Raw genomic sequence first — 17,078 nt, forward strand, 5'->3', positions numbered from 1 at the left:
TTCCATCTGTCTTAGTACACGATGTAACTACAGAAGAGTCAAGTTTTAAATAGGAAAAATATTGGAATTCTTTGGTCATTTTTGAGCGTTACACTAATGGTCTAATCAGATATAATGGATTATGCTAAGCTATGCTAAAAGTGGTACCGCCAGACCCGGAGATTAGCTGAATGTATCCCAAAACGGTAAAAATCAAATATTTAACTTTAGCGGAGCTGGAAAATGAGCATAATTTCAAAAAATGTGGAGTGTCCCTTTAAATATATGGCATGCTGGATCTGTTTACATCCGCGTAATGGATGTAGCATTGCAATTGCAGCCATACTCCAGTGATTCACACCATCAATAAACAGGTTAATTGATGTAAGACATGCGACTCAACATAAACACAATATCACTCCATAACATGCAGACACCTCTGTCATCTGTCTGTGCTTGATAAAGAATGTACTATACTAATACACCTTAGCTGCAAAAGCCTCTTAAACACATTGTTAGACAAGAAATACGGTCATTCAACAGATTCTTTTCTCCATATTATTTGGTTTAGTCTTAAGCTTAACATGGGTCATTTAGATACTTTTAGTTTCATCTTCAAGGCCATTTGGTGTCTAGAACTCTCGTAAGCATTACTGTCCCTGTATCATTTTGTCATAGGGTTGTAAATAACAGAATAGTCTTTTGTTGCCTGTTTAGGAAGCACACCTCAGTGATGTTAATCTGCTTAATGAACTCTTGCTATTGACTAATGCACTCTCAGGTTTAGATGCATGCTCTCTGATATAAACTCTATGTCTAAAGTGTGAGTATGCGATTTAATTTTGATATTACTATCTGATAACTTTAAATGAGAATTGCATCTGTAATTAAAAGGTACACTGGCCCTTAAAAAATCATGATAATTGTCTACTTGTATGCAAACTCACACTGTTTATTTTACAGAATATCATAGTTCACTTTAAAGGGATAATTAAAAGTTGTGTTATTTACTCACCCTTATGTTCCAAGCCCATTTGACGGTCTTTCCAGTGATGTTGTGATCTTTCTTTCATATAATGAAGTGAATGAAGGCATTTATATCTTGCATTATTTCATATTGATCTCCTTTTATAATATTTTGTGTAGCTTGTCAGCCTGGCTTCAATAACTTTTACTGTGAAAGGAAACAGCCAGTATATCTCTTTTGGTGTTCTATAGTAAAAGTGGCTGATGGATTTTTTTCATTTTTGGATGAATTAACCCTTTAAATTCTGTGTTTTGTCTCCTTTCCAGCTTGCAGATGTAACAACCATGCCAACGTCTGCCACTCCAGCTCAGGGAAATGCTACTGTACTACTAAAGGGGTGAAAGGAGACCAGTGCCAGCTGTGAGTATGACTACATCACCCATCATCAGCATTCTCCCATCGGTCTCTCAGTCAAAAAGTGATGGACATCAACCCATTCAAAACAGACGTTTCATCATATTATCAATCTCTCAAAAACAGACACCTTTAATTCACAAATTCAACCTTCTCTGTTACTAAATTTTCTTTTATTCCCATGACATTTATTTTAATGGCAACCTCTGCCGTGCTGTGTCAGCGGGCCCCTGTTCTCGGTGGCAAAGGGAGGTTAAAGTAGTTTAAATAGCACTTTTGGGGCTGATGGTCTGCCCTGTGTTTATATATACTAAAGCCCATAAAGACAAAGTGGTGTGTGAATGTATTTATAACAGTCTGCACTCCCCATTAGATCACTGATGATGTATTGTGCAGTAACAAATTCCCTTAGGACTTAAGCAATAGATTTCATAAGTCTTTCTATTTTTATGCATCAATCATTTTCTGAAATGTCAGTCAACCGTCCCAAAGTTAGATGAGACACATCACTTTAAGTGTGCTGGAATTGCACAAAAGGATTTGAAATGTTTGTTTGTCATTTTGCGTATTATTCACTGATTCACCAGCTATAACAGCACCAAAAGTCATGCTGATCTTAGTTGTACTTGAAAGTTAATAATTTATTTAACAGTTGACTTAACGGTGACTTCTTTTTTCGAGGGCGCACGATGCGAAAATTCGTCACATGTATGTAGCCCGTCATGTGTGTGGTTCGCAATTTCAAAATATGTGTACGGGGCGTCTAGTGATCCTGTGTGCATCACGTGTCTTGTCAAAATAAGTGCCTGCTGCAGGCGCGTCTAAAGGGTTTATGAAAAAAGAGACGCTAGTGTTTGCCAGATACTCGCATAATCTCATGCGTAATACTGTTTATTGAGTGTTGTGCGTGTATTTTGTGAACGTGAGCGTCTCTTTTATCATAAATGGTTTTGACGCGTATGCAGCAGGCACTTATTTTGACGAAACATGTAATGCACATGGTTCACATGACGCAAAAATATTTTGAAAACACAAGCAACACACATGACACTCCGAACACATATTTTGTCTTTGCACCCCTTGGAAAAGCAGTCAAGAGCTGCCACTGGTTCTTACATTACCACTTGTTGATGTGTAGTCACTAACAAGGTTAAATAGTTTGTGTGTAAAATGGCTGCTGTGCTAAAGAAATAGAAACCATTACAAACATTCTGATTTAATGGTTTAAATGGGAATTTTATTGGTTGTAAAGGAAACTATAAAGGTCTCTGTCAGTCTCTGCTGGTATGTGTTGGGTCCTATTGGTGGGACCATTAAATCCATTAAGTGGAATGATGCACAAAACACACTACAAAGGAATTTTGTAATGGTTTTAATGGTGTTTATGGTTTCAAATGATATTTTAATTGAAACCATTAGAATTTGTGTTACTGTTTCTATTGCAGGCTTGTGCACAATTCAGAATTTCAGAATTAGCCTCCATTCAATTCATGAATTGGAATTTGAATTGAATTGAATTGACTCCGCCCTACAGGAAGTTAAATTTGAATTGGAATGACAGGAAGCGGAATTAAATTCATGGCAATTCAAAGAAATTCCACAGTGACACAATAGAAAGAATCTCCCATTCAGTGTAAGGAAAGTTAATTGTTTGACAACCATTTGAAATTCTTGGTTAAAGTAAAGCATTCTGGGAAATAAAGTCATGTTCCATCGTGTTCCACAAAATTACAATTACAAAAAAATCAAACTTAATTATTTGTTATGTGACTAGAGTTTTTAACATTAATTGCTGGGGGAAAACATTTCCTGTTAATGTAATCTAGTAGTTCAAATTAATATAATTTATAGAATATGTAATGCAATCATATCTGACATATACTGAAAGCTTCATCTTTAACACCTCACTTACTGTATAATATGTATATTAATTTCTTTGAATTTCTATTGAATTGCAATTCTGCTTCCTTTTATTCAAATTCGAATTGTAATTCTAGATCCTGTTTTTGACATCAATTCAAATTCAATAATTGAATTGAAATTTAGGAGTCATTCTCAATTCAATTCTGAATTGTGCACAAGCCTGTTCTATTGTTTTTTTCTTTAGCACGGTAGCACTCTCACATGCATTCACATCACCATGGAAACCACTGAAGTTATTAAAAACAGTGATTCACCTGAAAGATGGCAAAATGTATAATTGAAGGAAAAACTAAAGGTTAACTCTTTAAGCATTCGTAGTGATCATGTGATTACATTCCCATATGGCCCCATTATCTTTTTAATAACATACATGCATGTTGTTGGTGTAATAGTGATGAAAACCTTAAGCATTTCAAGGAACAGATGGATGTCTATGGTCTAGTGATGGATCTAATTGACTACTTGCATTTCTGTGTATGTTAGTGAATACTGTAAATGTGAAAATCTGTTTGCTCCTAATTAAGTCTAGCTAGGTTTGGATCTTTTGGGTCTTCAGTATCTGTACGTTTATCCATGGCCCAATTTTCTTTGTGCTAGTGTGTGTTTTTCTTTGCCTGTGTGTGTGTGTTCAGTGAAATTAAGATTATGAAGATTAATGCAACTATACAATACAACTACGACACACTGAAACATAAATAATAGGCTTAATTATACATATTTTGCATAATTGCTTTTATGTAATATTAATAGTGTTAGATGGATGTGGACTATATACACTAGAGCTTACATAGACCCCCTCATACTTTTTTCATACAGTAAATGGAAAAAGTATATGGAAACCCAACTACAAGCTACACCTTTTACTAACAGGCGGATCTAATAAAGCATGCAATCTCCTTTGTAGTAGGGTGAGGCCTGCCTTTCCTGTTTTAACATGACAGTACCCTGTGCACAAAGTAAGGCCCATGAAGAATCGATTTACTGACGTTGGTGTGGATAAAAGTGCAAACCTGAAACAAATTAAACACTTCTAGGATGATTTGGGACACCATCTGCAAGCCAGGCTTCATTGTCAGACACTGTTGCTTTTATATGGGAATGATAAATACCAGCAGCCATGTTTAAACATTGTGGAAAGATTTCAAAGAAATGTGAGAGGAGTTATAACAGCAGAGGGAATAACATCTTCCTGTTAATCCTTATGGTTCAACAAGTGCATATGGATGTAGTGTTGATGGTCATGGAGATTTGCCAATGAGGTTTAACTTACATTCCATGTGAATTCATAATATTTGTTTAGGGGGAACAGAAATAGATACAGATGAGACAATTTTGATTGATTCTGTGCATAAGAGTTTACACCAATAAAATGAGTGTAGTAGCATAGCTTAGATTTATAAAATCCTTCCAAAATCTTCCAAGAGTTGCATGTAATTCGTATATTACTGGGGTAATTGACATCTGCTTGTTAAAAAACATCGACATATTAAAGCAGTTTCATTTCCTGTGGGATTTTTTATAGAAAGTCTTTGTTTAGAAATGAGTTTATTCAGTGGTATTTTGAACACAATCAACTAAGCAGGGCAACGAGTTCAACTGGTGTCAAAAATAGAGTGAATGAGAAACAAAGTGAAGACACAGCACAGTGTCTTTCACCTGTGTTGCTCTGTATCTATGTGTTTTTAAAAGCATCAGGATGGAAGAGAGTCAGAGGGAGATTGTGAGTGTTTGTGTGTGAGGAGATAAAAGAGAAAAGGATAGATGAGGAATACTAGGAGGAGCGAGAGAGAGCGAGCAGGTGGTTTATGGCCTGTTGTAGTCTGTTTCCTTTAATGAGCACAGCGGGGCATGCGAAAGAGGAAGACATTCTGCTTTAGATACCGGTATAGGAGCAGTCCGTAAAGACACATCTTGGCTGGATGCTGCTCATCTGGAGGGATTTGAGGATGTGGGGAATCCATGAGAGAAAGGAAATTGCAGGAAGGGTAGATGGTATTAAATTTAGATTTTTTAAAAAAAATAAGTAGCACACACAATCACATGTATTTACATTTTATGTAGATTGATATATTTATAATTCACATTTTGTTCATTACAGTGCATTGCATTCTAGGATTGCCTTATACATGTGAAGTTACAAAAAAATTAGCTAAGCCCGGAGTAATCTTAAACCCGGAGTATAGTCAGTTTTACTACTCGAACGTACACACCTGCTTGAACACACAGCCTTGCAAAGTATAGTTTATTTAACTCGTACATGTACACAGACGTTAGAAGCATTGCTTCTTACATACTAAATTCTCTTGTATGCGCATGCCCAATCTACGCTTACAATGTATACAGGGGTTTCAAAAATCTGTCAGTGCGTGTACAGTACATGCACACTCTTCTGATATCAAAAATTTACTACACTACAGCCTTCATATCTGGTTTTAGAATAGGGCAAGTAATTTTTGGTTAGCCTCAGAAGTCTAATAATGTACTTTTTATTATTTGTATCATTGCAAAAGACACCAATATAGCCTTGAGATTCATAATTGTTTTGCTTTTATGAATTGTTTACTGCATAATACAAATACTTAGTACTCTAATGCTTATTAAAACATCATATTAAGCCAATTCATTAAGGTTCATCTTTTTTGCTAGAGCATGTACTCTGTGACCTTAAATAATATCAGAGCATTTCTCTTGAGTGCTGAGCAGTGACACAGCAGCTAGGTAAACAGGTGTTGCCAAATGCAAAATTAGCAAATTTATTTGGACCTTTTTACTCTAAAGGTGCCGTATAATGTAAAACTGTATTTACCTAGGCATAGATGAATAATATGAGTAATGATGACATATCGTGAGCCTCAAACACAATTGTTTTCTTCTTCATATGTAAACCTTGTGCATGCCAAAGACCACTGGAAAACAGGCCAGTCTCAACATAACGCCGATGTTAACAGTGTTGTTTTTGGCAGCCCTTTTAGTTTTAGTCTTAGACTTTTAGTCTTAGACTTTTAGTCTTAGACGAAAATGCTTTTTAGTTTTAGTCACATTTTAGTCACTTATAAACTTGATAGTTTTAGTCAAGTTTTAGTCGACGAAAACACAAAAAGGTTTAAGTCAAGTTTAGTCATTAAAAACGCAAAAAAGTTTTAGTCAAGTTTAAGTCAATTTTAGTCAAAAATGTAGTATTTAACAAATTAATTTAGGTTAAAAAGTGTGGTGTATTTAACACTACTAAAATGTGCATTAAGGTTGTCCCTGACGGCTTGCCGTTGTTTTAGTCGGTGTGCCTTCTGCGCATGTCATAACAAAAAAGTTGAGCCTGATATACCCTCATCATGTTGAGTTTGTGTGTTACGCTGAGACCTCGCTTATAAAGTTGAGAAACGCGTGCCTTGCCTTGTTAATACACCACAAAAAGTTTTGGAAATGGGCTTAGGATTGACAAGCAGATACATGTAAAACCTTAAGCTTACCATGAAATGTGTCACAAGCCGATTGTCGAGTAAAATTGAATGTATATGATATGTTAACAGCGTGACTTGTTAGTTACCTTTAAAAAAATAGTGTGATGAGCCTTCAGGTGCCGTTTGACATTGTTGGTATTCTTTCCACATAGTTTGTGGCCACATTTACCGTCGTCTCCCAATATGCATTCCGTTTTTCTTTCTGATGGGTTATACTGAAAGTATGTCCATAAATCATCTCGTCGTTTCCGTTTATTGGCGTCACGGCCATGGTCCATGCCGAAAAAACACAAACTTAGCACTCAGAAACATCCATTACAATCTCACAGTAATTGATTATTCCTCAAAATCTGTATCTTAGTCACTCAAACATAAAGAGCTACTGAAATGAGCCACTCTGAGAAACAGCCAATCAGAGCAGAGCTCAACATTATTATTCATGACCCTTTCAAATAAGGTAATAATAGACATTTTTTATTTTGGGGACAAATCATAGGGTTGTAAATACACATTTAAAACCTTCTCTGGATAATTTTTACACTTTATACACAAAGTCACATACCTTCTATGTAGATTAGAGGTCTTCAAGGGTCCACTTAGATCCGAAAACCCGAGGTCCGACCCGAGACCCGATCGAGTTCGGGTCTTAAAGTTTTACATGCCCCTCCGACACGGGTCGAGTACAATAATAGCGGCATCGGGATTTTAAAATGAATGTGATTTTGCTGAACAGACCCGAGAAAACTCAAACTCTCTCGTGTGTGTGCGTCAATGTCCTTTTCAAACCTCTCATCTGTTTGCCAAGAGCGCTTGCAACATTGTGTGGGTGTCGGTAGGTTAATTTTCGTTGAGACAGACATGTCAGTCAATTTTAAATGTACATTTTATCAGTTACCTTGGTGTCGTCATCAGATAACAAAGTAAAAATGGAGCAGCTCGCCAAATTGGTTGCGAGGCCACCGGAGTTTTAAAGAGATTCGGGTCATTTCGGGTCGGGTATATTTCTTTGGACCCGAGAAGACCTCTAATGTAGATATCAGAGAACAATGTAACATATTGTATCAATTCATTCTTTGGCACCTTTAATGATCTGAGTGGCTTACTTTAATGCATGCATGTATTTATTTTATTAAAATGAAATAAGTTATATAATGTGATGATAGTTTTGCGGAAGTTTGGATATTGCTAGCATGTGATGAAATGGAGATGCCAATTTTTTGTTCTCAGATCTCCTAAGTGGCTTGTTTTTCTTGACTTTTTGTAAGAGTTATTTACAACACGTGTCTCTGAGGGAAAGTACATCAAGCAAACAGCTGCTGCTTCATTTACAAAGAGAGAAGAAGATAATATTATTATTAAAATACCATTTTTGTCTTTTTATAGCTTAGGAACAGCAAAGTGCCTGTTTACGACAGGCATCATTTTCATTCATTCAACATTTGAACCTTACACAGCAATGTTGCCTCCACCAGTGACTTGTATTGTGTTTGGGATTGGACTACCTGTTTGGCGGAGCAACAACAGACAGTGCCACAGTCCACAGTTATTTTTGCAGTTGTGCAAGTGGCAAAGATATTAAGCGGCTTGGTTATTATTTTTAAATAATTGTGCTTAGTGAGAAACATGTTCAAAAGCTATGACTAGGGTGCTACCCTTTCACATTTGTAGCTTAAAGGGACACTCCACTTTTTAAAAAATATGCTAATTTTCTAGCTCCCCAGAGTTAAACATCTGATTTTTATCGTTTTGGTATCCGTTCAGCTGATCTTTGGGTCTGGCGCTAGCACTTTTAGCATAGCTTAGCACAATCTATTGAATCTGATTAGACCATTAGCATTGTGCTAAAAAATAACCATATTGATATTTTTCCTATTTTAAAACTTGACTCTTCTGTAGTAACATTATGTACTAAGACCAACAGAAAATTAAAAGTTGTGATTTTCTAGGCCGATATGGCTATGAACTATACTCTCACACTGGCGTAATAATCGAGGACTTTGCTGATGTAACATGGCTGCAGCAGGCGTAGTGATTTTACGCACTGAACGAAAATAGTCCCCTGCTATTGAAAGTAACCAAGGGGACTATTTTCGGTTAGGAAAAATATCAAAACTCTTCGGTGACCAACATTCACCATGTGATAAATGTTCATTGACGACAATATTTAGTCATAATTTCCATTGACGAAAGCAACACTAGTCACAATTTCATTAGACAGGCCCTCGTGAGGAGTACCCAAGTGAGGGTGCTTAAACCCTGCAAGCAACAAATGTGTGTGGTTTTGACAGACAGATCTGGAACACAGAGTGACACATTAAACACCAAGACAGCTCTGTGGATTTATCTGCTAATTCAGTCTCCTGCCAGCAGACACCACACACACACACACACACACACACACTGTTTATTTAGGCAGAGGAGATCCTGTAACAACTCTGTTTGGCTGCAAGGAACGAGAGAAGACGGTTAGCTCACTGTTCGGTCCCCTCTGCCCCCTCAGCTGTTTGTCTTATATCTTTCCTTTCAAACTCGACACTAGACTGATGACCGGAGGACAGTCCAATTGACTGACACCTGCTGTTTTTATTTTCTCTCTCTTTTGCTCTTTCAGTCATCTCATATTGTGTTGAATAGGGTGCAGTTGCTTTAATCTGTGATTCCTGACTGACTGCTGCCAATCCACACGACACGAGCATCTCATCCTCTTAACAGGACGACACTCCCTTACATGTTTAGGATTCAGGAGACGTTTATCATTTGAAAGCAGTGCATTGTGTGGTGCAATGCCAAGAAGCACTACTTTTGAATACAAGCAGAAGTTGAGAGTTAAAACTGTCTTGACTATAATGAAATATTTTGTTAAGCGATGCACAGCATGTATTATAGTCCCACTGTGTATGGCGAACAGTCTGCATTAAAAATGTTTTCCTGGCGTAATAGCATGTTATGGGACCCCTGAAGGGATCAGCATTCCTTTTTTCAATGTTCAATCATTTTAATGCTTTTTTTTGAGAACAAATGACTGTCAATCTGTACAGGACTGTTCATCATCCAAAACTGAGTTAGTTTTTTTTCTTTCTCCGGGATGCAGAACAGCTATTTCTGAGGCCCTTAGCCCTGTCAAACCCTTCTCCACTTCAAAGGACAATTTGGCGCTTATTCAGGCATGTTTGCCCTGCTGGTCAATTCATCCATCTGTTTATTTATTGAGCTCTGAATCTACACACATGACTTCAGTAGCATGAGGCGAAAAATAAACACTTAGTATTTACATGCTGATAATGGGTGTTTCAAACTGTACCAGACATGCCATTCTGTTTTTCACACACACATACACTCTCTCTCTCTCTCTCTCTCTCTCTTTATTTTTCTTTCTCTTTCTTTCTCTCTCTCCCTCTTTCTTGTCTAGTTTGGCTGAATGACTGATGATTCTTAAAACAGCTTTGTATAATTTGGCTGATTTCAGGTTCACCTGAGCCTGATTGGACACACATCTCATTTCTTACGCAAGATGCCCAGAAACAGTCAGATGTAGTATAACGTAGTGGAACAGAATGCTGTGGTCTGTTTTTTTAAAGTTGGACTATTTTTACCTTGACACACCATCTTAAAAGCACGTGTCAGGACGCTCAAAAGAGCAGCGTGAGTCATGCACACTAGCCAAAGACGTCTGAATGTTTATGGCTGTGACAGCAGTAGGCTACTTTAAAGTGGATAGATTTAAAAGCGCAACTTTTTATCGCACAAGTTTTGGCGTGCAAAATAATATATCATTGTGACCCATCCCTTATAGAGATGTTGCTTATTAAAATAGCTCCAATAACACAGTGGTTTTCAAACTGGGGGCCCGCGAGATGGTGCCAGGGGGGCCCCAGTTTTATGACATTTTATGAAATACATTAATTTATCATGAATTCTGTGTAATTAAACCTAAAAAATAAGGCTACTAACCAAAAGCACTACTTTTTTGTATAATTACTTTTTTTTTAATAAAATGTTGAGTTTTAGAACAGTTTTTTGTCACAAATTTCCTTTGGGGGCGGCGAAGGAATGCACGGTACTGAAAAGTTTGGGAACCCCTGCACTAACACACCAACGTTTTTGATAAAAGCTGTTACTTATTGACTTGTGTTACACTAGGCCTGTGTCCCAATTCAAAGGCTGCGACCTTCTAAGGACGTATTTTAAGACTGATTGCGCTACTTGAGGCTAGTAAGGCCGGATATTCTAAAATAAACAATTAAAACCTTTATTAACTTAAAGTGTGTATTTATCAAAAAAAAAATTCTTGTCACTGTTTTACTATTAAAAGTTATCTTTTGTGTTAACATTATTCTTTCTATGTTGCGTATATTTCTAAGGTTGATTAATTTAATATACTTTTGAATAGTTTAATCTACAGCGTGTCATATTTTCTAAAATAAATTAATATTTTTCTGATTCCATATTTATTTTAATAAGTCAGAAACGACAGGCGCGGTGGGCGCATGCAGCAGGTGACGCCAATTATGGGTCCTCCGAAAGTTAGACCGTCTCATTTCAGTTCTCTTTGCGAACTTCTGAGGCAGCCACCTTGACCGATTGCTCACCTTTAAGGTCGCATGCTTATAAGGTCGCAGCCCTTGAATTGGCACACAGCTTAGGTACGTTTACATGCAACCAAATAATCCATTTGTTATCGTATTGATGGCTCAATCGTATTGAAAAGCCTTCATGTAAACACCTTAATGAATACGATTGAGGACGACAAGATGCAAATTTGGATCGTATTGAAGGTGGTGGTGTACTCCGATCTGTGATTTGATCAGCAGTAGAAAAGTATGCATGTAAACGCGTGAATCATAGTATTTTTTCAGTTGGATGCCAAAGTACATTGTGCACATACGCAGAACATTTGTGCTCAAGTTTACATCTTTTATATGTACTTTTAACACATTATGCTACTTAAAGCAATAAAATAGCATTGTGCCTTTTAAAAAGTGTGTTTTCATTACATATATCTGAAAACTTCTTAAGAACAACTTTCTCCAACTCAGTTTTGAATTTATCCAGAGATAGAGCGTGAACATGACGAGATATGCTGTCCGCAGTGTAGCGTTGCCAAGTCCTCTGCTTTTTTCGAGTTTAGATTTGGCTACTGTTTAAACTGTTTTCACCAGTTGTTTTTTTCTTCTGCGGGTTAAAGATGAAATTATTAAGTTAATTATTTATTGATATTTGGACTGTGGACAGTCATTGGGATGCTTTTGGGCTAGTTTTGAATGTCTATTTGGTTGGTTTTGGTACGCGAATCTGGCAACCTTGGCTGTGCGCTTGTGCGGATGTTTGGTTTGGATTTTCCAGAATGTACATGTTAACGAACATTTAAATCAGATTGCAATGTAGGGTGCATGTAAACTGTATCGTCGTAACCTTCAATCGTATTAAAATCAGTTGGATTGACAAAATTTTGTGCATGTAAACATATCCACTGATGCACTGCAGAAATGATGCTTCTGACTCCAGCCAGTTTATTTTGTCTGTCTTAAGTGATTTGACATATGAACACATGGAACGTGCAAACTTTGCTTCTTATCCTTGCAATAAAAACAACTTAGCAGGATGGCATAAAGGCACTGAATCCAATTACTTTGGATATTACATTATGTTCTCATAGCGCACAAGATTAAAATCGTGATGCACTACAATATGTTGTTGTTTGCAAGATTCTTTGTTAACCATAATTATGTTAATCATAATTTGATCATGCACCTAGACTGTATATTAAGTTTTCGATTCCTCTCACACGTGGCTTTCTAATCTTGAGAGAGTCAGGTGGTACATGCTTTTGGCGCAGCTTAAATTTTGTCAGTTTGAATTGAGTTGAAGTGTGGTCTCATCATCTACCTCAGGCCTCACAGGACAAGAGCACCTGACGGCCTGTCTACTATAATCATCTCAAAATAACTACTACCTCCAGCATATGGAACAATTATTAGAGAAATACAACTGTACACTAGCAGTATTGTCAAGAATGCTACATGCTTTGATACAAACTAGTCCTATTATTTTTTTAATTATTGTGTTATTTTAATGAGCACACAACATTGAAGAAGACATTGAAGAAAGGTTCATGATGTTTGGGAACAAGTTTCCAGATACAGTGTATTTGTGAGCTAAAATTTTTTTCTTGTTTGTGTACCGCAGATGTGATTCTGAAAACCGCTACCTTGGCAACCCACTGAGAGGAACATGCTACTGTAAGCTACATTTCAACACTTGCACTCTCTGTCTTATACACACACACACACACACACACACACACACACACACACACACATTCTGTTCTGTTTTGTAGCGACATTCCATAGGCGTAATGCATTTTATACTGTATACAAACTGTATAATCTACTCCCTTCCCATAACCCAAACCCTAATCCCAACCTTTCTCCTACTTCACATTTTCAAGAAACACCATCATGTTGGATTTATAAGCTTGTTTCCTCATGGGGACCTCAAAATGTCCCCACAAGTATATATGGTTTACTAGGACTTTATTGGTGTAATTGCCTAAAATAGTTTTTATGCTGAGCTAATTATGTTTTTTATTCCCTGAACATGCTCAGTAAATTGCTTTTTAGAAATATGGGGACACTTTAGATGTCCTTCTGAATCAGATGAATCATTTAAACCAAAGACCCATTGCAAAATAAGTTTTAAATAAATGAGCATAGGGAACGATAATGATAATTCATTAGCATTTATATATGCAACAGCAATATTCATCTACATACATTTTAACAATACCGCTGCATGTGACGCAGAGACTTTAAGTGATGATTCAACTAAATGTTGCATTCATAGAAATGGAGAATTTGTGTACTGTTGCTCCGTTGGTAGAGTATTGCATTAGCTGCACAAAAATAAAGCTTTTGAATGCACTGTAAGTCAATTTAAATAAAAGTGTCTTGCAATTGTAGCCTGGCTAACACTAGACCAGTCTCAGAGGTCCCGTAAACACTGCAAATTAATTCGGATTTTAGTTTCCCTTGTAATCCTTAATCCTGTTCTGTACACACAATTCAGTAATTTACGGGACTGACAACTGCACTCTACAACCGAATTAACTCCCGCAAAATGCAGGTAGTGACAACCGCATTTACAGAAACGCTGCACAGTGTGTACATAACCAAACTGAACAACTAGTAGTTAATAAAGTGTTTAATTCATGGACATGACTTAAAGGGAAAAAGGTCTTCTGTATGCGCGGTGCAGAAAATGACAGAGGCACGAGCGTTTGTTGACTAGTGCTGCCAGATCTTGCACAAAAAATTATTAATATTAGGACCGGCATCTTCACACTTTAATAACACCAAAAAACTTGATCGCTTCATGAGCCAAAAGCCATAAACTTTTAAATGCAAAAATGGTATGCAAGTACAAAAAAGACGAGGACCTGGCAAGACTGTCGAGCAGCCTCATAAATGCGTACAATGCACAATACCATGACGGAGGTTTATTGCAAATCATAACACTGTTAAATTATTTTGGTCAAAGCTGTGAGTGATAAGCACGCAAGACAGCAGAACGTTGCTATATTTATTTCTGTGTCAATCATCATATTTTCGAGAGTGAGTCTTGTTCCGTACAGACATAAAACAAAAATTTAGGGGATTCACTCCCAAATTTAAATACAGTTGTCACTCCTGAAAGTTTGCAGTGTGTACGAGGCCATAGAGAATGAGACGTGGTCTGGGAACCACATGCTAATTTTCTCGTATTTGAGGCGTGGTTTACGAATGCCCAGTGCCGTTTATTGGGCGCTACGAATGTCTATCAAATCCGTCTGTACCTAGCTCATAGCCAATCGTTTTTATTATACCAGATGACAATATGATATTAAAGCTGTGGTTGGCAACTCTGGCGGATTGAGATGATTTTAAATGTTTACAATTTTCATGCCCCTCCCATACTACCACCGAGCAACCTCCCTTCGAGCTCGTCCTTGTCAGTGCATGTGCAACAGTATTATTGCAAAATTATGGATTTTTGTAAAACAGGCTCTAGGTGGAGCTAGAAGCACAGATTTTTTCTTAAACAGTCTAATTTATGTTGTTATATCGGAGCAGACTGTCGGTTTCAGTAAATATGATCAAAAATATCTTGCCGACCGCAGCTTTAATAAATACCATTTACCATTTATAAGTTAAATGGACTTCGTCGATGATGAGGCCTAGCAGGTTGGTCCTATAAAACTCTGTGGCTAACATGTCTTGTCACTTTGTGCTCATCCAGGCCTCGGGACTGCCGAACAGAAGTTGGTATCGACCACATCCTTCTTGGATATGAAATTGTTTAACGCCAAAACTTGCTCTTTTTTTAAATAAACTTGTGTTCAAAACTATTTAAAACACTATCTAAGGCTGCATCGAAAGGTAACTTCGCGTTTGCTGCCATGTTGGATCCATAGATATAAACAAACTGCTTCGGTGTGTCGCATAGACATCGTCATTGTCTTGCTGCCCCTCCCCGTTCTGTGATTGGTTCCCTATTCGAGGGGAGAATTTGGTCCATGGCCTCAATGCTACACTTGCAGCTTGGATAAATTTGCGCGCAAGGCAGCATGGGGAAATTCGTTTATAATGTAAACTAATGTATTCATTTGTTTAACTTTTTGCACATTTTTAGCTACTTTGCTAATAAAATTTTTATATTGTTTGTATTATGGTAACATGCTGTACCCGCGAGTCTTAAAAGGAACAGAAACTACCAAAACCTAAATGCGAAATGAAGTACATTAATATATAATGATATTCAAAAACATATTTTTGCAAATATTTATGTATATTAACTTGTCTCACACACAAACACACACACACACACACACACGCGCGCGCTCTCACATATTACCTGTATCAGTCACTGCATGAACTCAGACTCCCTTCTAACTGTTCACCATGGTAAACATTTACAGCACATTCTGATTCCATGGTGAGCGGAGCAGATGGAAGCGTTTTCCCTGTAACCCCTCATCAGGGTGCAATCACACAAGCATTCATCTCTACTGATACTCAAGTGGGCAACTCAGCAGTAGAATACTACTTGTGTTGCTCATGTTGGCTTCTGTCTGCCGCTGTATGTGCCCATCTGTCTTATAGAGTTTATTTGCAGATGTGGTTGCTAAATACAAATAGCTTTTCTTGAGGGTATAGAACATGTATGTACAGTTCTAGAGAAATGTTTCAAATTTGGACAAGTTGATTGAGGTTCACGGTATCTCAGTACAGATGTTTGTGTATTTAGAGACTCATGAAGTTACCGTATGCATTTGTGCTAGGGAAATGATTGGCATTTTTTTGGGGTGAATGAGCAGACATGCCTTGGATATCACAGTAATTTACTTCATGATTCAAAGTCGTTATTCTGTATCAAGCACATTTTAATTTTCACCCCCCCCCAAAAAAAAAAATAATAATTTGGGATTATTTAAGATTGGGACCGTGTAGGATTGCACCATTTATTGCACATTTAAAACATTAAAGTTGATTTTGTGGTCAAATCCTGTATACTCAGACATTTCTAGGTCTACTCCAACTTTGGTTCACCCTATCATATGGACATACTGCATTCTTACTTAAGGTTCAGAGCACTAGATGGCAGTCTTACAGCTCTATCAGTAATAGGATTAATCTGGTTACAGTAATTGTCACCAGTGCAGATCAGTAAAATCTTCCTCAGCTGACCCCAAGACGTGAAGGACATCACACAGCCACAGAACACAACTATCGTTTTCAGGAGAAATAGACATGGATACTTTATAAAATGGAAAAATAAACTTGGTCTGTACTGAAGGAAAACTGAAAACCCTTTATCCTAAAACAAATCTGACCAACCAAACCTGTCTTATATACTGATTTTACTTTTCCAGTGTCAACATTGAATGGTTAAGACTAGCCTCCTGAGCTAAACAAAAGGCATTTGATTACAGGGTCTCAGATAAGCACCAGGGGTCTCATTTATAATGTGCGTAGGATCCTTACTAAAAGTTTATGTGCGCCCAAAAGCCAAAAATGGCGTATGCCAAAAAATATTAGGACTTATGAAACGAAGCAATATTTCCTTTATAAATCACAGATCACCTGCAAGTGTGTGTACATGAATCATCCTCAGATCCCACCCTGCAAACCCATTCTCCCATTAAGTTAGTTTTTTATAGATCACAACCTTTGCATGCTTTATAAATGAGACCCCTGATATCCACACAGCCTCCTTAGTTGTTTTAGTTGTTTAGCTGCGCTTTGTTCAAACACATGATTTTGATGTCTTTTGGACACATTTGATATTTGTTGCTCATAAGC

At 37.2% G+C, this 17,078-nt stretch overlaps 1 protein-coding gene across 4 annotated transcripts in view; it reads left to right on the forward strand.

The window, feature by feature from the left end:
* Nucleotides 1–17,078, forward strand: part of atrnl1a (attractin-like 1a) — a 315,774-nt gene that overhangs the window by 120,232 nt on the left and 178,464 nt on the right. For all 4 annotated transcript variants that reach the window (XR_012372140.1, XM_073873142.1, XM_073873143.1 and 1 more), the window contains 2 exons: nucleotides 1,273–1,366; nucleotides 12,928–12,980. Coding sequence is in view for 3 of the 4 variants with exons in the window: in XM_073873142.1 (XP_073729243.1) it covers nucleotides 1,273–1,366; nucleotides 12,928–12,980 (147 nt within the window). In the remaining variant the exon portion in view is untranslated. The remainder of the gene's footprint in view (nucleotides 1–1,272; nucleotides 1,367–12,927; nucleotides 12,981–17,078) is intronic.

Source organism: Misgurnus anguillicaudatus, chromosome 11 (assembly GCF_027580225.2).
Source record: "Misgurnus anguillicaudatus chromosome 11, ASM2758022v2, whole genome shotgun sequence".
NCBI lineage: Eukaryota > Metazoa > Chordata > Actinopteri > Cypriniformes > Cobitidae > Misgurnus > Misgurnus anguillicaudatus.